The sequence below is a fragment of the Callorhinus ursinus genome, unplaced genomic scaffold (assembly GCF_003265705.2).
Source record: "Callorhinus ursinus isolate GAN/ISIS: 27379988/994484 unplaced genomic scaffold, GSC_fseal_2.0 scaffold2, whole genome shotgun sequence".
Classification (NCBI taxonomy): Eukaryota; Metazoa; Chordata; class Mammalia; order Carnivora; family Otariidae; genus Callorhinus; species Callorhinus ursinus.
In genome coordinates this window covers 12996898-13018982 of record NW_027397064.1, presented here as the reverse complement: position 1 = coordinate 13018982, position 22085 = coordinate 12996898, and the positions used below count along the sequence as shown (strand labels likewise).

General features: G+C 43.5%; 1 protein-coding gene across 2 annotated transcripts in view; it reads right to left on the bottom strand.

Annotated features, from left to right (window-relative positions):
- Window positions 1-21861, bottom strand: part of AP1S3 (adaptor related protein complex 1 subunit sigma 3) — a 50209-nt gene extending 28348 nt beyond the window's left edge. The window contains exon 1 of one of the 2 annotated variants that reach the window (XM_073878007.1): window positions 21689-21861. Coding sequence is in view for 1 of the 2 variants with exons in the window: in XM_025890792.2 (XP_025746577.1) it covers window positions 21689-21691 (3 nt within the window). In the remaining variant the exon portion in view is untranslated. The remainder of the gene's footprint in view (window positions 1-21688) is intronic. The other variant, XM_025890792.2, reaches the window with a different exon arrangement.
- Between the last annotated feature and the right edge of the window lie 224 nt (window positions 21862-22085).

The following is a 22085-nucleotide window of genomic DNA, read 5'->3' as shown; positions in this document are numbered from 1 at the left end:
GGAAGGAAGGAAGGAAGGAAGGAAGGAAGGAAGGAAGGAAGGAAGGACGGAAGGAAGGACGGACGGAAGGAAGGAAGGAAGGAAGGAGGGAAGGAAGGAAGGAAGGAAGGACCTCCAGGCAGCAGCACGCGAAGACAGGACAAGCAGCCTATTATGGGTTGGACTGCATCACCCCAAAATTTGTATGTTGAGCTCCTGCCCCCCAGTAGCTCAGAATGTGACCTTGGTCACTGCAAATGTCATTGGTTAAGATGAGCTCATACTAGAGTAGGGTGAGCCCCTACTCCAATATGACAGGTATCATTCTCAAAGGGGGAATTTGGACAGAGGCACGCCCACAGACAGGATGCTAGGGGAGGATGAAGGCAGAGTGATGCAGCAGAAGCCAAGGAATGCCGAAGGTGGCCAGCAAACCCCCCGAAGCTAGGAGAGGGGCAGAGAACAGATTCTCTCTGGGTCCCCAGAAGGAACCAGCCCTGCTGAAACCTTGATTTGGAGCTTCCAGCCTCCAGGACTTTGAGATGATAAATTTCTGTTGTTTAAGCCAATCCGTTTGTGGTCCTTTATTACAGCAGCTTGCCCGTGGCTTTGAATTGTCTTTTTTTTTTTTTTCCTTAATCTCAAAAAGCATCACTGCTGTTTTCTATGCCATTACGGTGCATATCATAAAACCAAATCATCTACATTCCAAAGATAAGGTGGGCAGATTCCATTCAACTTTGCAAATATTTATTCACTGTCTACCACAGTGAGGTATTTAAAACGAAATAATCACTCATTCCTGGATTCACAAAATGCTGACATTAGAAAGGACAACAGAGCTGCTTCGGTGCAAACCTTCTCCTCTGAAGAGGAGAAACTGCAGACCCAGAACACTCACGGCTGGACCCTCAGTTGCGTAGCTAGTAAGTGGCAGAGTTAAAAAAAAGCTCCTGCCTCCCAGCCCAAGGCTCTTTGCACTTGGTGCCTTCAACCACTTTTTGTTTTCCAGCAAAGCTAAAATTACTACTCTTCCTCATTTTTTTCTACTTATGCAAATAATTATAACCAGGTGAGTCTTATGCTAACATCAGAGACTTACTTATAATGGTTGACATATGTTGGGCATGTGCTAGTCACCACGCTAAGCACTTTACATGCAATACCTCATTTAATCCTCATCAGAATGTTATTATTACCGCTATTTAATTGATAAGGAAACTGGGGCCCAAAAAAAGTGAAGTACCTTGCTCCAGGTCAACCAACTGGAAGACTCCAGAGCTGGGCTTTGGTTCCAGAGCCCACCCTCTAAGTGGTTATGTAACATTGCCTCCTTGAAGAGAAAACAAGTCCCCTACATTGGCACCTAGTGTGCTGGCTTCACCACTTTTAAAAAATCCCTATGATATTGAACCACCCTTTGTAATGAGAAGGCAACATTTTTCCATGACTGCTTGAACCCTGTTTAAAGCAACTTTAAACCACAATGTTGTTATCAATGGCGAACAAATAGATCTACCAGCAGCCAAGTTTCTGTTTGCTTCTTATAAATCACTGGTGCTCAATGAAGACAAACCACTCCAGGTCTCAGATCTTCTATCCCCAAATAGATCATAAATTCACTTATAGGTCTTCCTCTTTCAGAAAGCTAAAGCTTTATGCAAAGTCAAATGCAGCCAGTTGATTTTTTTAATTTATATCCAGGATGAGTCAAGAGGAGCCAAAATGGCATACAAAAGTTAGATGCTGTTACATGTATAAATACCCCAATTTTGTGACACAGTTTTAGTGTTACTAAGTGTCACCTCTCAGAAGTCCACGTGTAAGTGCTTTTTGATTCAAGCAACAATTAATTGGTTTTATCCTAATAGCATGACACCTAGCATGAGGGTAAAGGTGATGGGTCCAGCCGTATTATGTACTCAAAGAAAAGGGCAGGTCACTTATTACCACTGGGGTGAAAATTATATGCCCGAGTTCAGAAAACATGTGGGAAAGTTGACGTAACTCAAACAAGAGAGAAGGAGCCATGATGATGGACGTATTAGCTCCAAAAGATATTTAATAACAAATTTAATCTTCCTGGCCTTTGCAAGGTAGAATGGACAGCAGAAATGTGGAATGCAAGGCTGTCATTATTCAAAGTCAAGCAGAATGATGAATTGTGACCTACCCTATCCTGCATCTCCGCCTTCCAGGGCTAAACAAAGCCCTTGAAAAACAAAACAAACAACAGACCCAAAAACTCTTGTGATAAGAGCCAGGTACAGTGAGACATGCAGAGCCTCCCAATCGATGCCGAGGTTCACACTCTTAAATTTAGGTCCCACCCATGGCTCAGGCATGACAGAACAGCCATCCGGCAGTGGCTGAGCACATGTCCCAAATGCTCCAAATTAGTGGCTGCAGATCTTCAGTGTAACCACTAATTAAGGTCACAACGCACACTCAAGTGAACACACCTGCTTTGCCAATGCCATAATTCCCTTTCTTCCAGTTTTCCAACTCACTAATTCCAAACTATGGGATGACAGAAAAGACCAGGATCTTCTGGATCCCATGGAAGGAAGGGAAGTTTTTAAAGTAAGGATATTAATGGTAAAATCTGCAAATTGTATTTGTATGTCCATCTCGAATACTGAATCTTAAGACTTAATCTTGCACAGTGTTGTAGGAAATGGGCATTTTGGTGCTGGTTAGTTGAAAACCACCTTTGGCCAAACACATGAAATTATACAGGCTTGAAACATATACAACTATAAGTCAAGTAAAAAGAGCCTGTGAGAAAATATTCATGGAGAAACCACCCCAGAAAGAATTTGCCTCTGAATAGCCCAGCAAAGAAAAGGCCAGCATTGAACAGAAGCCTTGGCAACTTGTCAGTGGGCTAAGGAAGAAAGAAATAGTGACTACTTAAACAGGTTTACATGCGATTTCCTGAAATACTTGTGGAGATTTTGTTTTCTACCATTAAGTTTACAACATACAGTGCTATGCTTCTGAAGTCAAGGCAAAAGCATTTAGTCTCAAAGTTTATTCTGCCAAGTAAGTGATCCATAAGATACCTCAGATGTGTATCCAATACCATTCTAAATTACTTTAGAGCACCAATGCGTGCTCAAGTACATGGTAATACCTTATTGCAGTTCAAAATTCCATCTCCCTTCTTATATACTTCTTAAAAAATGTAGTTTGGAATATTACTCAGCCATAAAAAAGAATGAAATCTTTTTTTTTTTTTTTGCAATGATGTGGCTGGAGCTATAGTGTATTATGCTAAGTGAAATAAGTCAGTCAGAGAAAGACAAATATCAGATGATTTCACTCATATGTAGAACTTAAGAAAAAAAAACAGATGAACACAGGGGAAAGAAACAAGGGAAGGAGGCAAGCCATAAGAGAGACTCTTTTTTTTTTTTTAAGATTTTATTTCTTTATTTGACAGAGAGGGAGGCTGAGAGAGCACAAGCAGAGGGAGAGAGAGAAACAGGTTCTTCGCTGAGCAGGGAGCCCGATGCGGGTCTCGATCCCAGGACCCCAGGACCATGACCTGAGCTGAAGGCAGACACTTAACTGACTAAGCCAATCAGGCAGCCCCATAAGAGAGACTCTTTAACTACAGAAAACAAACTAAGGGCTCCTGGAGGGGAGGTGGGTGAAGGATGGATGTGCTAAGTGGGTGACGGGTATTAAGGAGGGCACTTGTATGAGCACTGGGTTTGTATAAATCCCTAAATTCTACTCCTGAAACTAAAAATACACTATATATTAACTAACTAGAGTTTAAGTAAAAACTTGAAATAATAAAAAAAATAATTTTTTTTTTAAATGTAGAATGTAGTTTGGTATCTCAGGCTGATCCTTAACCTAATTTGCTTTGAAGTTTCAGTGAGTTGAGGTTTTCTTTTCCTTTTGCTTTATGCTTTTTACCCAAGCAATATATACAATTCAGTTATAACGTTTTTCAGAACTCTTGCAAACGATGATGATTCTAAGATTAAATCTGATACTCTGTGCCTTCACTAGTCTAAGTGTATCAGGAACCTCCATTTCTAACACTGACTGATCAAGTACAGAATCAGATTTGTTATAGGAGAATGGATACTGTATGAAGTGAAGGTTAGAGAGAGAGAAAGAATGTCAAACTTCTAACTTCTAGAAAAATAAAAATACAGACAGACTTGATTACAAACACTAGAAAAACTGCATAGCTCTCCAGCAGGCATGCTTGCCAAGTTAAAAAGAAACCAGACAGGTTCCGAATGACCACATGCTTTCATTACTAAATGTGCCAAACCCAAATAACCCCTCCCAGGAATCCCTCCAGTAAAGTAAAATGCACGCCTTGTAAAATTCACAGTCACATTTCAGTTTTTGATATAAACAAAGGATTATTTTATATCATTTTGCCTATATATTTTTATATCATTTAGCTGATTATTTTTATATCATATCATTTAGCTGTGTTTTAGATAATTTTTGCTGCCTATCATTTTTTTTCTTCTTCATATTTTTTTAGCAGGGGAGGTTGAGGGGCTGAGGGAAAGAGAGAGAGAGAGAACGCCACGCTGACTCCACACCCAGCATGAAGCCCGACACAGGGCTCGATCTCACCACCCTGAGATTATGACCTGAGCCAAAATCAAGAGTCAGATGCTTAACTGACTGAACCACCCAGGTGTCCCACTTTATTATTTTATTATCATTATTCCACAGTATACAATGTATGCTCCATGAGGTAGTCATGTAGTCTTTTGTGTATTGATGTATCCCAAGCTTCCAGAACAGTGCCTGGCACATAGTAGGCCCTCAATAAATGCTTTTTGAATGAATGAATGTGGCAGATCTGCTCTTGTATGAAGACAATGAAGCAGTAATTTACTCAACAGTAGTAATACAAAAAAGAAAAGCTAATGTGTAAAATGTAATTATTTAGTTAACTCACAATAGAGCTGTGAAAATTTAGAAGATTAATGTTTAGAATAATATTGATGGGTTTTGAATTATGTCTAAATCAACCACTGCTTCACATCTTAATGGCAGAATTTTGCCTGTAGGAGAGAAGATAAATTAATTTCTTCCGGGCAATGTTGATATACTATCAGCATGCAAGTATATTCGGTGCCAATCTTTGGTAGATAAATCTAGGACAACAGGTGAAAAAGCAACATAAGAACACTATGAATTTTTCTTCTTATAAATCTTATAGTAAAAGAAAAAAGGAATAATCCATCATCTATAGTCAAAGAAAATCTCCCTTAGCCCATTTACTGGTAAGACTAACCATCATGAAGTAATTGCCACAGGGATGTAACGTTTAGTTGATTAACATTTAACTTTTCAACTGGATACATAAAATATCTGTTCTTCCAGCACATTCGATATTACCCCTCCCAGAAAATGAGACAACCAACTATCAGAAAAAAGTTACAGCCAAAGGAAAAATCTTGACAGCACATAAGTAGACCAGGCTCTGTGCCTAGCATGTACCTAGATTACATGAATCACCACGGTACAGCAAGTAGAAAGCAAGCCTCTAAGGACATGTGAAACTTTAGGTAAGTAGGAAATTAAAAAATTTTCTTAAAACCATTCATTAGAGGTAGCCATTTCACTTTTTTGTTTTCCTGGGAAAACTTCTGTTTTAATTTCCAAGCCAGTATTTTCAGAATGGGGATCCAAACCTCTGTCAGCATCTATCCATTCATGTTCTCATGCTTTTTCCAGGTCCTGTTCCAATGGCAGAGCGGCAGGACCCACCAGCCGACTCCAGAGGGAGTTGATAACAGACTCCATCAGCATTAGCGTCAAGGGGGCTTAATGGCGGTTTTCACAAAAATGTTTCTACAGCAACACTGAGAATGGCATAACAGGACACCATCTAACATCAAGATGCTTTAACATCTTTGACCATGGTTCTTCTCAAGTCTAGGCTATTTACTGAGTCTACTGGGTTTCCTACATTTTCTTCAAAAGCAATCTTCGAGGACTTTTTTGATTGAGAAATGAGAAAAGAACTATATGGACGAAGAGCCAAGAGCAAGATGTTTTAAAATCTCTATATGCACTAAAAATCCCAATGTCTGACCAGAAAGTTCACAAAGCGCTAAAGCTGAATAGACTATAGGATGCAATCTGTAGAAACTCAGTTCTAGAGGAGAAGCTGCTGCCCAAAACTGTATCAGTAGTAAGCCGTTGAGTCAGGGTGATTGCCTGGGGATCCTGACCTCAAATACCATTGTCATGTGTTTGTGTTTGTGTGTGCACACGCACATGCATGTGTGTGTTTATTTTAATTCCAGGTTACAGCTGTCTTTTGACCAAAGCAAAATGCAGCTGGGCCAGTGAAAATTTAGACTTAGTGGCTTAATACATGACAGAGGGGAAAAAAATGATACCTGACCCCCTTCTTTCTTTTGCAGTTTTTGAAAGAGATGACTCCTAAGTTTGCAGCTGGCCCAAAGAAGCATTGTTATTCCCTTTCTTGAAATAACATGTGAAGTAATGTCTACTTACCTAAATGCAAAGATCTGCTGTTCCGCTTACCAAAGAAATACTATGCAGAAAATGCTCAACAAATACTGTGTGAAGGATAGAAAATTCCCAATAAATTAGACAGCCATTATTTTTAATAGACCATTGAAGATTCCTCTCTTACTGATCCATTCACTGCAATATTCTTTTAAGAAGTGCCTTATTCTTTTATTATGGTTTAAATTTTGCTCCATTTTTAAGGATTTAAGTTTTTTTATGGTAGTAAAATATCCGTGACATAACATTTCCCATTTTAACCATTTTTAAATGTATAGTTCAGTGTCATTAAATACATCCATAATACTGTGCAATTATCACTACCGCCCATCTCCAGAACTTTTTCATTTCCCCAAACTGAAACTTTGCCCCTGGCAACTACCATTCCACTTTCTGTCTCTATGAATTTGACTACTCTAGATATGTCATACAAGTGAAATTACACAGTATTTGTCTTTTTGTGACTGGCTTATTTCACTTAGCATAATGTCTTCAAGGCTCATCCACGGTGTAGCCTCTGTCAGAATTTCCTTCCTTTGTAAGTCTCAATAATATTCCACTGTATATATTGCACATTTTATCCATTTGTCCATCAATGGACATTTGGGTTGCTTCCACTTTTGGGTGAATCAGGCTGTTACAAACATGTCAATGACAAAGATAAATAGTGAAATCTGAGCAGCTCTGGTTAGAGATGATGGGGGGCTTCGGGGATCTCCATGGAGCCTTGCTTGAACACCACTGTCTTATTGTTCAAATAGTGGAGGGAGGGGAAGGAGTAAAAGCAGGAATGTGCCATAAAGACAAGTCAACTGGAATCAAAACTGGTAATAAAGCCAATGACAAGATGGACTTTTCTTCCACTATTGCTTCGTGTATGCCATTCTGACCTCTTATAAAGCCAGACAAGTCATCCTCAGAAGCAGAGGTACCCCTCTGAGTATAAGGGTTGAAGAGGAAGGAGCCAGCCTCACATCCACAAAGGATCTCAAGCTTAGAATAGTGTCTTTATTCAGGAGGTCACAGGGAAGCCCCGGTGAGGCCAAAAGACAGAGACGCTCTTCCTACGGGACATAAGCTTGTGCCCATTTCCAGTCCAAGCCCCTGGCCTACACAGTGAATCAATATGTGTTTTATAAATCCTTAAAACATTTTGCAAAAGGGAAAATGAAAGTGCACAGTATTTTATGTATGTTACATGCATTCACTTGTTAAGCATAAGGCTTGAAAAAAGCGCCACAATATTTATAGCCTGGCTTAGCCACTTCGGTTTTTTTCACATGCCAGTGGCCTCAGAATGTGGAAGTGGCCGGGGGTTTGTGCCCCCGACCACTGACCCCCTGTGAGTCTCACTAGAAGGAAGAATATGCCGAGTAAGTTTGAGCAAAATCATGGAGAAGAGGCTGCAGAGGGCACATCTGGCATCACTGGGTATCTCACACTCTCTCTGTTAACAAGAGGAAATGGCTGTTCTCTACTCTTTGACCCGCTCTGTCTAGTTCAGAGCTTGCAGCCTAGGAACAGAGACCACACCCAGCAGAACTGCGTTTAACAAAGAGGCAAAAATGACAAAGGGTTGGCCTTTCTGTTTCTCAGACATCACCAAATTGGGAAACCAAACAGATTTGAAAAGTAACACTTAAACCATTCCCTGGTCACCATTCCAGGCCGAAATAATCAGGAGCATGTGCCCAGGACCAGTTTTCCGAAAGCCCTAACAAGCTTCATGAACAAAATTCTCACTGATCATGGGAACATCTGCTATTTGCAAAACAGCTTCATGCTTCAAATACAGAAACTTATTTGTACTTCAATCAAAACGAGGTTTGCACATTAAACTAAAAAATACAGCAAGAATTCCAAGACCATACAAGAGATTTTAGGCTCACAGTAATAACAAAGACCTAATTTTATTTTAAGGGAACATGATTTAATTTTTGACTTGGACTTTTAATTCATTTTACCAATTGGATTGATGGAGTTAGTAAAACAATACCATTGATTCTGTAAATGTTCTACCAACCACAATAGAAAATGTTTGAGTATCTTCTGCTATAAAACTAAGGACAGTCTTTGATTCTCCTTGCGTGGTAAATTTTAGTCGTGGGCTCCAGTGTAGGAGACATATTCTTTGGGAGGAAGAGTCTGGAGGAGGTAAGTCTAGGAGAAACTGTCCAGGGTTGATTTTGGACTCAATCCAGGGAAAGCAGAGAGACTGGGTTAAATTAATTCCAGAAAGACCCAAGTAACAATTCTTTTAGGTTTTGATTTAACCTTCAGATAACAATCATTTTCCTTAAAGGTTTATGAACCCACGTCAGACCATGGTACTAACCAACCTAAAATGAATGATGCACAGATTTATAAAACCTACTTAACATGTGAAACTTGTCATAAAAACTGAAGCAATGGGTCCTAGCTTCCTAAGAAATCTAAAAATGTTTTAATTCCACAGCAAAGAATTCAAGCACATAAACCATTCTTATGTGTACATTACTCTGCATTCCACAAAACACGATACTACCAGAATGAACTTCATCATCTTAGGTTAATTGGCTGCATTAGGAATGTCATGTAACATAGGTGATGATAAACCTCTATGACAGAGAGTGGATGATTATTCCTTTCATCTCCATACATTTGAGAAAAGCCTACTTCAGTTGGTCACTTGTCAAAAACAAATCAAGAGATCACAGGGCCTCTTTCTGAGCGAAGTCAGGGCTCCAGGCCATGAACATGCTGTGTCGCTAAGAGAAGCAGGAAGTGTGAGTAGCCAAAAGCCATCACAATCACGATAACCGCCAGCAAGGAACAGATAGTGAACGATGATTCGAGGCCCCAGACCGAGGTCCTAGAATACCCATGTCAGTGACTAAGCTCAAAAGCTAGTCAATGACAGAGAGGGATTCCAACACAGATAAGTCTGGCTCTAAAGCCTGAGGTCTTCCCACCAACCACACACCAATCCTTCCCACCAATCCGAGGCAGTCTTCCAGTTTGCATAGCATACATGAGACTGCTAGTTACAGGTGTTGAGCCTTCCTAGTCTGTGTTAAATAGGTGCATAACACTACCGTCCACAACTGTAGACTGTTCACAGAAGACTACAGGTAATCCTCATAATCTGGCAATTAAAATAGCCCATACTGGCAAGAGTAGCTCTCTATAAAAGACACAGTCCTATCAACCATGGTGTGGTCATTCCATGGCTGGAATGACAACCAGAAAGTGGCTTCAGGATCCACTCAATAGCAGCTTGTCTGAAAATAGCTGTTAGCAGCAGTGGTCTGCTCAGAATCTTTGAAAAAAAAAGGACAATTTGGAAGAATCTGTGACCACATCTCTAGGGGAAAAGGTACCTTGTCTGGCCTCTATAACTTCTCAGGGACCCTTTCCTCTAGGAAGACTCAGTCTATTGACCAATATGAACATAGTATTCCACATGACAATTATATTTATCAATAAAAACCACCCACTGCATGGCGGGCATGGTTTGGGGCATATTTACACATATTATACTACTGAATCCACATACTTAGGTGATGTATCATATTGAAGATAAAAGAAATAAAGTTGTCGCACTTAAAAGACTTTTCTTGAGTCATCAAGATATAGGTGGTAGTGCTAGGTATTGCATTCAGGTAGGATTCTATACCTTTATAATAAATGCCTAAGGTTTAAGGATAATTTACAAGGGAGAGTGGTGTGGGTAGACTTCTTAAAAGTCTATGCAAAATTTTAGATTTATGAGCAATTGATCTAGGGACTAGGTGCAGAAATTTTATCAGATTTTCAAAAGGGCTCTTAACCCAGAAAACTTTAAAAACTGCCAGCACGGTATTTTATACATGCTACATCCATTAAGGTGACTTTATTTCACTGTCACAGATTTAAGCTTCAGTCATAGGTCCACAGTTTAATGCTATCTTAATTGCCATTAAAGTCACTTCAGGGTTCATTCCTTGATAATGAACCTGACCTCTTGCTCAAATCTCATTATATGATTCCTTTCTGGGCCCCTTCTACTCTTAGTGTGAGTGATGAAGGGTGGATGATGATATAAACATGCATTGGCCAAAGTGCTTCTACTCTCTACCTGGAGGCTCCAGCTCCCGAGAAAAAGCAGCACTGGGAGCACCAGACCACGCCCTGTATCGGCCTGGCCCATTGCGGGGGGGCATTGCAATCCGCCATGTGTCGACAGGGCTGAAGATGGACTTAACATCTTCAATTTGAATACCTGTTTCTCTTTCATTAGACCTCCCAAACAGCATGAAGTTTGTTATTTTTTTTTTAAGGGAGACTACAACAGATGTTTTGGGATCACTTTTGCTGGAAATAAACATTCTTTACATTACTTAGTAGAGAAACTAGTCCAGACCTTCCTGGACTAGTCCTGGACCGTCCTCCAGATGAATGACACGGATAAAATCTCCTGTCTTTCAAAATCCTCCACCAAAGTCCTCTACTTTTTCTTGCGCACTAGATATCTGGGTGTTTCGTGTGTGTGTTTGTGTGTGTGTGTGTGTGTGTGTGTGTGTGTTTTCCAAACTCAGTCCCCCCTGCACCCACGCCAATGGGCTTGCCAGCCCTGAGGCACCCCCTGCTGGGACCCACCTCACCACCTGGCTCCTCCCCCGTGCCCAAGTCTGAAGTATGCTCCTCCCCGAAGCAGGTCTGTAACATCCTTTCAGGACCCGTCTCAAAATGTCCACTTCCCTATGAACCCTAGCCTCTGCTGATCACATCTTCATTTTCAACATTCTTTGAAGAAAGCCACAGTTTAGGGTAGCATACAAGCTACTCTGTGTATATGTCCCCCCCCGGCCCCCCACCATGGGACCAGAAGCATTATCAGTTTCGTTTCCTTTATAGCTCTTCATAATCTCCAGGTCTGGGTTTAGACCACAGTAGGTATTTGGTAATTTTGACCTAAAGCAAAATGATAATGCTGTGCTTCTTTTACACCTGACTGAGGCTAAAATTGCATTTACTACCGTGCCTAGACTCTGTAAACAAACAGAAGTGTGAGCAATGCAGTGACTCACTATCTAGTTACGTGCACTCTGTGTTGGTGCAGCCATCATTCCTTCGGGCCAGCTGCGGACATGAAAATTCCAGCTGCTCGCTGCAGTGAGGACGGGCCCAGGTCCTCATCAAGAACAACATGAGGACACACGGATCAACAACTGAGCATCAGGCCTGCCCTGTCTCCGATTCTGACACATTCAGAAAATAGTGTATATTAGCTTTGGAGAAGCAGAGGATTGTCCTGTGGCTCATCACAGACTGTGAGAGCCAGAAAGGAGTTTTTAAGAGTATGCCTCAGGTCCGTGCTTGCCTCATGGGACAGCAAGACCCGGCTTGGGGAGGTAGGGGAGTGGTGAAGGTCATAGCTATTGGCACAGCTGGGTGATGGCCCCGAGTCCCCTTATTCCAGGGCAGCCATCCTTCCAAGTGTTATGCTCTTCTTTCTAGTGATGTCTGTCTTATGGTGCCATTAAAATGACCTTTCCTTCTCAAAACAGACATGAAAGTGGTAGAAGAGAGTTTGGGGACAGACATGCAGGGTGGGTGAGGGAAAGAACAGCAGATGGTGTTTTAGAGATACACCAGGGAACTAACCCACTCGGAGACAACACACACACGGACAGACACACAGACTCTTAAATACACCTGCAATCTCAGTAACACTGCACCTTGGCTGCTAAGAAGGCAACTCGTCTCCAAAACCAAGCAGTGCAGTGAAGGAATGAAGTTAAGGCTGCTCCTGATTTTGGACAAGCCTCAAGCTACTTTTGATCCATTTCCCCAAATGCTTGCGGAGGGTATTAACATCTTTTTTACCTCTAAAATTAAAAAAAGGAAAAGAAGAAAAGAAACAACTTTGTCCTTTTGAGCTATCTGGAAAATCCACTCGTGAGTTCTCATTCCCGGGTGATGCCGGATGAATTCTGTCCCAGTGGGGCTGATGGGAGAGCAAAATTAGACAAGGGGGAGTCAGTGGGAAACCAGGCTCTCCTCCAGGATTTGCATGTCCTTATAATTGCCTGTCTTTCCGGTCTGCTTATTAACCCCCTCCACTCACATGCACATCCAGTGCATATCCACGCACAGTACGCTCTCTTCTGAAAAGCTGAAGGCAGGATCGCCCTGCCTTTCTGGACTCAGTCCCGCGCCTCTCGCTCTCCCTCCCAAGTCCGGCTCCACGAATTCCTGCAGCAATTACATAATCTGAGCAACATACTTTGGTACTTAATTATCCACTCCCGCACTCATCTAGATTTGCTATGCATGTGAGACATTTCCTCCCGACGACACAAGTTTCTTGTAATCAAGAAACAGATCTTACACTTGTGGGTGTTTCTTTTCTAATAACCACCCCCCCCAGTTAAGAGCTCAAAGAGGAAAACAAGTGAGAGAAAAAAAAAAAAAAAACCCTGAAAACTGATTCACATATTATTTCTTCATTTATCACTTCCTCTGGACAGTGTAATCAATTTGGAATGTACCAACTATATTTGTTAATCATTTAATTTTTGTCTTATAGTAAATACGCCTCTAATTAGGTTTTTCTCCTGGAGTCTTCTGAGAGGCAGACTGGCCTTCAGTTCTGTTTCAAATCATTTAAGGAGCAAAAAGATACTAGAAATAGAGAGTAGACATTCCAGGCAACTTTCACTATGACTTTGAAGTCAAATAAAACATTAATAACTTGGGACCCTATTCATATTTCATAGTGATGCTTATTTGATCTTTCTTAATGTGATCTTTCTTAATTTTTTCTGATCAGGAACAAACGTAGTTTGAGAGGCTATGCTTACTAAGCTAACCTCAGCACCCTGCATGGTAATGACCACTTAAATGTTGATTAAGAACTTTCATTTTCTGCCTACTGCAGCCTACCCCGCACTCATTAAAAATCCGTCCCCAGGGCCTTTATACCTTGACAACGATGTGTATAGCCTGAAAAAATTTGTTAGGAGGCGGGAGATGGCACATCCATCATCCTCTTTCAAAGTTCAGATTCAATCTGAGAGACGGGATCTGCCTTGTTATACAATCAAGTCTTCCCTTCCCTCTTATTTTACCAAGACTGTTGATGTAGATTATCTGAATCCTTAAAGTATGGAAGTCATGAGGCCAAACAGACTTTGAAAGGTAGAACTCATGCGCCGTGCACCTAGAATTGAGGACTTGGCTTCTTCGTAAAGAAACTGAAAGTACTTGTCTAAGAAATAAAAGAAAAATGTCCTAAACATACACTGGGTTTTGAACCACACTGGAAAAACACTGGGATCTCACAATAACCCTTACCTTCTCCCACCTCCCCCGTGTTTACAGTCTACAATATTTTGTTTCTTTAGTTCATTGGTTCAAATAAGTTTCCTAAGAGGAGAAAAAAAACAACTTATGAACCATTTTTAAACATTTTGTGAGTTTTTTTCCTGTTTCTCTTAAAAATAGCCTAGCTAAGGTTGATGGAATGCGTTCTAGGTGCCAGGCCTCACGCGAAGGGCTTGAACTGGATTATCTTGTTCGATCTTCAGGTAAATTGAGGAAGTGGGCCCAGTGCAGAGGGATAAGCAAAGTGCTCAAGATCACAGAGCTTACAGGCAGGGCCTGGGGCTGTCTCCCTCATCTCGTTCTCTTCCTGGACACCCTGCCCTGACATCTGACACCGGCTTCTGCAAGTGGCTCCAGGGGGGGAAAGCTGGGCAAAACGCCCTGTGTGTCACTTCCACAGGGAAGGGGTAGCTTACACAACAGAGATGTGTCTTCCAACATCATGTCCTGTCCCCTGATGAAATTCTGACACTTCTCCAAAAACAACATTTTTTTGAGTCTTTTCTAGTTTCACCTGCGTAATGAAAAGTTGATTTTTTTTTTCTTTCTTTTTTTTTAAGGAAGGCAAGGGAAGTTGGGGTTGTGCAGCAGACACTGAAATTGGGGGCAAAACAGTTCAGTGATAATCAGAATCTGATGCCACACTCGATGGGGCCTTCTGGACTTTTTCAGGGACATGACTTCTTAATCTCACTGGAGTATCTGGCTCTCTACTGAATGCAGAGAGGCCAACCCCAGGTGATCTGATAGCCATCCCTGTACATTAATGGTTTAGTCCTATAAAGAGACTAGAAGCATTCAACATTGTTAGCAAAAGTTTTCAGAGTCACTGAAATGAGAAAGATGAATCACATTTTTGCCCCCTCGGCTATTCTCAATTCTCATATGAAAGCAAGGTACAAACAGGAATCTCAGAAGTCTGGCCAAGAGCCCAAGTTAGAGAAAGCCTCTGTGTGTGTGTGTGTGTGTGTGTGTGTGTGTGTGTGTATTTTCAGGGAACCTCTGTTTCCATCCCAATTCCAGACACCCCTAACTTTAAGAAGTTAAAAAATGGGGGGAAAAAACAGAGTTTTGTTGGAGAAGTAATATAAATGACAAATTTTAAAAAGTCATTTTTCATATAATTTAGAAGATATAACATTCAAATAGAGGAAACTGAATGGTCTAATAGAACATAGAATAAAAAGTAAAACTTAACCATGCCAGATGCTTTGAGCCCTTCCCAGAAAGAAACTGTTTCTTGCATATCCTGCTAGAAGTTACCGGTTTCTATATGGGCATATCTGCCTTATTTTACACAAATGAGAAGCTAATGTACAGGATTTACACTGACAAAAGATACCACACCCAGATTTTTAGGTCTGGCACCCAAGTCTCCATGGAGACATGGACAAAGGCAATGCCTGGAAGAAGGATATGGATCCTGAACTCTCTGTCCAGCCAGAACTGGTTCAGGAAGTGACCAAGGGCCAGCTGAGTCAGCTGGATGAAGGGACCCACTTCCTCAGGCCACAAAGGGTTGAAATGGCAGGGCCTGAAGTAGGCACCAAGGCCAGGACTCCTCCCAATTCCACATGCCCCGACTGGTCCCCCCATCACCCACCTCTGAAATGTCTGCAAATTCCATGAAGTAAAAATGAGATGATGATTTACCAATGCTCTATAATATCTTCTTCTGTGTAATTGATACAGAATGTTTTGAAAGTTTAGAGAACTTCCCACCAAGAACATGGGCTCCGGGACAGTATGAGCTTCTGATTTATTTAACACAACCTCTGGGGTCTAGACCCAGGACTAGTTTCCATGAACACAGGGTCCTTACCTGGAGCCATGAGTTCAGAAGGATCCTACACCTGGTTTAATGCTCTGCAGTCATCTGGAAATTCTCAATAATTTTTTAACAAGGGACCCTACATTTTCATTTTGGTTGCCACAAATTATATAGCCAGTCCTACCTAGAGCACTGTGTCCAATTCATTTGTCAAATACAGTGAATTAATGGAAGTTACCTTAGAACACAGGTCAACAAACCACAGCCTATAGCCCAGTCTGGCCCTCCACCTGTTTTTATAAATAAAGTTTTATTAAAACAGAGCCACACTCAGTTGCATCTTGTCCATGACTGCTTTCACTCTAAAATAGAAGAGTTAAGTGACAATACCAGAGACTATAGGACCAACTAAGCCTAAAATACTTCCAACCCAACCCTTTACAGAAAAATTTTTCTGACCCCTGCCTTAGAATACCAGCTCAACATTTTTGTGAGATGTAGTATGCTAATCTTAAGCAGCTAGCCATAAACAATCTATTTCTTAGGTTTTTACTTTCAAAGTTTGTATGAATTTTGCATCTTGGACGCAAGTGCATTCGTGTTTTTGTGTAGAGAAGTTTTTTAATCTAAGATGATCTGTATATGTCAAGTTTATCCCTTGCTGTCTCTTCTCTATAAGAATGAGTAGAAGCTGAATGCCTGGATGGCTCAGTTGGTTAAGTGTCTGCCTTCGGCTCAGGTCATGATCCCAGGGTCCTGGGATCCAGTCCCGCTTCGGGTTCCCTGCTCAGCGGGAACCTGCTTCTCCCTCTCCCTGCTGCTCCCCCTGCTTGTGCTCTTGCTCTCTCTCTCTCTCTCTCTGACAAATAAATAAATAAAATCTTAAAAAAAAAAAAAAAGAATGAGTAGAAGCATGGCAGCTTGCAAGCAATAGCCTCAATTTCCCGTCTTTAATGACCCAGTGTGGAAAGAAGGTTCCCATAGTATTTAAGTATCCACTGAACCCTACCACACACCCACCATTTCTTAACCAGCCCTGAAGTCCTGCTAGAAAAGATCCATCAAGGACATTAAATTATGGAATCCTGAATGCCCTTCCTCTTGACCGAACATACATTGAGTCTACGTCCCATCACACTGAGAGACTAATGAACGCTTGTATTCTTTTCCCCCAGGCACTTTTCAGAAACTCGTTAGAGAAAGCCATTTCAGATTTGAGTTCTCAGACCTGGGACTCTGTCAGAGATTTTTCAAAGGCCAGCTTCCTCATAATATGCCATAATATGTCAATGACATTTCATTTCTTTCTTTTTTTTTTAAGGTTTTATTTATTTCTTTGACAGAGCGAGAGACAGAGAGAGTGGGAACACAAGAGAGAGGGAACACAAGCAGGGGGAGTGGGAGAGGGAGAAGCAGGCTTCCTGCCGAGCAGGGAGCCCAATGCGGGGCTCGATCCCAGGACCCTGGGATCATGATCTGAGCTGAAGGCGGACGCTTAACCGACTGAGCCACCCAGGTGCCCCCCCGCTTTTTAAAGATTTTATTTATTTATTTGATAGAGACAGCGAGCATTTCATTTCTAACGTAAATAATTTGCAGCACTCCTTTATCATAGTTAAAAATCACAATTTATCCTCCCGGGAGCCACGTAATGAGCACATTTTCTCCAGCTGTTCAGGATGCTGGTGAGACAGGTCAGTGCAGCCCTGAGAGAATTCAAGGGGCTTTGCCTTTGGTTTCTGTGTGCAGTCTCTCACATCACAGGAGCTGGGGGATCCGGGTGGTCAAAAGGGAGTTTTTTCTTGGATAAATGGCTAGGATACTTCGGGGAAAACAAAGAATTCCATCAGAGAAGAACAAGGTATGCCAGAAAGGAGACCTTCTGAGAGGCAAGTAAGGATCCCAGGAAAGAGGTTACCCCAGTGAAGTCTCGGACCACTGGGAGAACCTCTGGCCATCGTAAAAACAAAATAATATTGAAGGAATGAGTCATGGAGATATCCAAAAATGCTTATCTCTGGGGACTCTTCAAGGAGTTTTCTTTGTTTGTGTTGGGGGGTGGAGTGGGGAGGAGGGTTAGCTTTATCTGTTCTGTCTCTGCTGATAATGAAATCATTAATGGGACCCAAAAGGACACACACTGAAAATGCCCTGTGGCAAACACACAATCTGCTGACCACTTCCTCCCAGATGCTGTTGGTAAAAGGCCATATAAAAATTGCAAGCTGTTGATGGTATTTGCCAAAGAAGCCAGTAAAGGGAACTCAGAAGTAACAATCCCGGCGAGGGGTAAATACAAGTCTCACCGGTGTTGTTGGGAGAACTTGGGGAAGGGCTGTTGTGGTTTACCCTCTGGGGGCAACTGAACACCACAGAGGGACATTTCCCTCCCCTATTCCCAACCCCCTCTACTCCACACTCACTGCGGGCCAGCAACCCAAACCAGGCCTCAGAGCAGGAAAGTGCTCATCACTGTAAGAAACTACTTCACCCTCGAACTAGAACTTCAACTGCCAAAATAACGACACGGTTATTACAATTCACTTAAGGCTGGGACAATTAAATTGATATACTGGGTGGGGACAGGGGGAGCATAGCAGGATCTCCAGGTTCTTGTGAGACTTCTCCCCCCTCACCCTCTGCAACTCCTCTTCACCCCTCCCGTTTCCACGTAATTCAGTAAGATGAGGATGAACGTGGGCAACTTTGAATTACTTGATTTAGGAGAAGGGTGCACCCATACTATTTCAATCAGTTACATCAGAACTGTCTTTATGAGAACTGTTACATCAGTTCTCATAAAGAAATGGCTTCACAGTTCAGCTTGGGAAGGTCTCTCTCTCTCTCTCTAAAGGAAGATTTAAAATCACACCAAAGAATCCGTGATTTGGGTTTGTGTGTGTGTGTGTGTAGTCTATCTCACTTTAGATAAACAGCATACATTATGAGACTTGGATCTGCAGCACAAGAAGATGATGATTCATATTTCAAAAAACCGGTCACAATTTGGGTTTTTTTTTTTTTAAGATTTTATTTATTTGACAGAGAGAGACACAGCGAGAGAGGGAACACAAGCAGGGGGAGTGGGAGAGGGAGAAGCAGGCTTCCCACGGAGCAGGGAGCCGGTTGTGGGGCTCGATCCCAGGACCCTGGGATCATGACCTGAGCCGAAGGCAGACTTAACGACTAAGCCACCCAGGCGCCCCTCCATTTGAGTTTCTTTCAATGGGTAATTCCTCTATTTTGTTGACAATGTGGTTTTAAAAGTCACTTCAACTTTTCAGAAGTATGCAGACTACATAAAGCAAAGTCGACTCGCATTTTTACTAAAGGTGTCCCCAAAGCTTTTCAAAGGTCACCCTCTAAATCCCCACTGCTATCTTCTTACAGGAAAACAGAATAAAGGAACAAATAAAAGAAAAATCCTCCTTCCTCCGTCAACATTGTCAACCATTCAACAGTAAATTCTTCCCACTAAGATGTTTAAATACCCTGGGCTCAGAAACCATGGGAATCCCTGAAACACAATAACCCTACCGTTGTTTTCCATGGCAGAGGTTTCAAAAACAAAGACAGGGTGCAGAAGTACAAAGTTGATTCAAGCGAGATAATCCAGATACAAACAGAATCCCAAGAGTCAGGAGGTATGAAGTCTCTGTGCTAGAAATCTGGACCACCGGCACAAGGGAATGAAGAACCATTTTCTGTGGGGAGTAGCAGGTGGGACGCTGTAAGTATCTTCCAGTTTCCTAGAGTAAGAGTTGGCAAGAGTCAGGAACAGAGCAAAAGAAAGACAGGGAGTCACCAAGTGGCCCTCCCAAAAAGCCAAGGCTGCTGGGCAATAGGGAGGGTCACCTCGTGGCAGGAAGACCAGATGAGATGCCATGGTCCCTGAGCTCTTACAGTGGGCAAAGCTGCTCTAAATGCATTCACTTGCATTGACTCACAGAGTTAATGACTCCTGTCTCTGACTCCTTTACACTCTTAAAAATAGATAACCCCCAAGACCTTTTATTTATGTAGGTTGTTTCCCTTGGTAGGTACTGTAATATACATTTCAATGGGAAAAAATTTTTGATACTTACTAATGCATTTTTTAAGTAGTATTACACATTAACAGAAATAACTTTCTTATGAACAGTCACAATATTTTCCAAAGAAAAAAAAGAAAAAAAATTTCGTGAGAAGAGTGGCGCAGTTTTACAGTTTTTCAAATCTCCCTCATGTCCGGCTCAATAGAAGGCAGCTGGACTCTCTGAGCTGCTTCTGCATTCAAACTGTCGCACTATCCCACAGCATGTTAGTCTCAAGCAAACACCACATAGAGTTGCATAGGAATGAATGTTAAGAAGGCAAATAATATCATAGTGCTATTATGAACTATTATGAAAATACTTGGGTCTCGTGGACCTCTGAAAAGTTTCAGGGACTCCTTAGGGTCCCCAGACAGCACTTGAAGAACCCCTTATCATCCCCATTTCACAAATCAGCAAACCCGCACAGAGAGGCCACGGGGACTGTCCAAGAACACACTGCTGAAACAGGTCAGAGCAGGTAAAAGGCAAAGAGCATAATACTTATCTTCATCCGGTTGCTGCAAGGATTGCCTGAGACAGTGAATGGGAAGGGTTGAGCATCCCGCATGGCCTATCAGAAGTGCTCAGTAATTAACATGAACATTTCTGTTGGGCAAGGCCTGGTGGAAAAGCTAGGGAAACTTCACACATTTCCAATTACCTGATTATATGACACCAGCAAGGAAAAAGAAAACTCCACAGCGAGCACTGTCTAGAGCAAGGATCCTGCCCCAGCTGTCGGGATGGAAGCAGCATTTTGCTACTCAGAACTTCCAGGGCCTTATTCCACCCTCCATTAGGCAAATGATAATGGTGATCTAGGCACACTGTCACTGCGTTCCTTGGGAAACTTGAGCAAGCCAACAGAGCTGCTCCATTAATTTACAGCCTCCTTTTTGCATCGCACTGTACTTACAAGGAACCCTCAACAAACAACCAAGGTACCTCTAGTCTGTGCAACCAACCTCCTCCGGGGACCAGCATCTGTGGCCTTCCTGTCCAGGGGCTCAGCACCCCACTGCAGTCCTTGTCCACCAGCTTTCTGAACCCACAGGCCCTCTGCTCCTGCCTGAGGTGGGCGCTCAAGCCCTCAGAGTGCAGGTCACTTCTGTTCCTGCTTATATTTGGGAAGTGAGCTCACCTGGGCAAGGGGGACTCCCACACTCTCAAAACACCAGCCCCCCCCAACCCCCACCCCCGACCGAAGGCACTGGAAGAGGCGCCGGAAGCTACAGTTTTCACCCAAGTGCATGCCAGGATCTCTCTCACCGGGGGCACTGAAACTCGTCTCCTTGCTTCTACGTTGACCCCCCTCCTCACACACAGCCCAGTCCACTCTCCACCAACAGCCAGAGGCCTTTTTTTCAGTGTAGGAGGGATAAGGTCTGTTATATTGCTAAAAACGCTCCCAAGCCTCAACTCCGTTGGAATAAGACCCAAACTCCTTCTAGGACCTGCCTCAACTGGCTCTGGTCTCTGTGTATCAACCCTACCAGCAAGGGTGTCTTCTCTTGGGCCTTTGCTCTGTCCGCGCCCACTTCGGGCAGCGCCCCTTCAGGACCTCCAACAGCTCAGAGGTCGCCTCCCCTGCCATCTACTCTAGAGTCGCCTCTCCAGCCCTCCATCCGGTTGCAGCGGAGACCTCACTCGCGGAGGTAACCTTTATTTTCCCAGTAGACGACACGTCTCCCTCCGTCCACAGCCTCGTCCGAGAATGTAAGCCGCCCCCCCCCCCCCCCCGCCGCGCCAGCGCAGGTCCACCGCGTCCCCCGCGACACCTGAAGCCTGCCCCCCTCCCTGCCCGGCACAGGCGACGCGCTCAGCGAACGAGCGAATGAATGAAGGAGCGACGCCTGTGGCCGCGGGAGTCCCTGACCGGCGTCCCTTGTGGCCCGCGCGTCCGCCCCGTCCGGCGGCGGCTCCCCGCCCCCGGCCGCCGCAGGTGCCTCCCGCCGGCGCGCGCGCGCGCGGCCGGCTCACTCACCATGGTGGCCGGGCCTCCGCCGCCCCTGCCCGCCGACTAGCGAACGGCGAGTGGCGAGCGCGGGGGTCACGGGGTCACGAGGCGAGCGCAGGAGCCCGCGCGGCTGACAGGTGAGGTGCCCGCCTCAGACCATGGCTGCTTCCCACAATGCCCTCGAACTGAAAGTTTGCAGACTCCTCCCCGTGCTCCTCCCCTCTCCCTCCTACCCCTCTCCCTCCGGCTCCTCTCCCTCCTCCCCTGCTTTTTCCCTCCCCTCCCTCCTCCACTTCCTCCATCTTCTCCTCTGCCTCCTGCACCTCCTCCTCTCCCCCACGCCCCCCGCCCCGCGCCGCCGCTCTCCCAGCCCAGCGCCCCGCAGGCGGCAGCAGGTGCACTTGCACCTGCCCGCGCCTCTGCA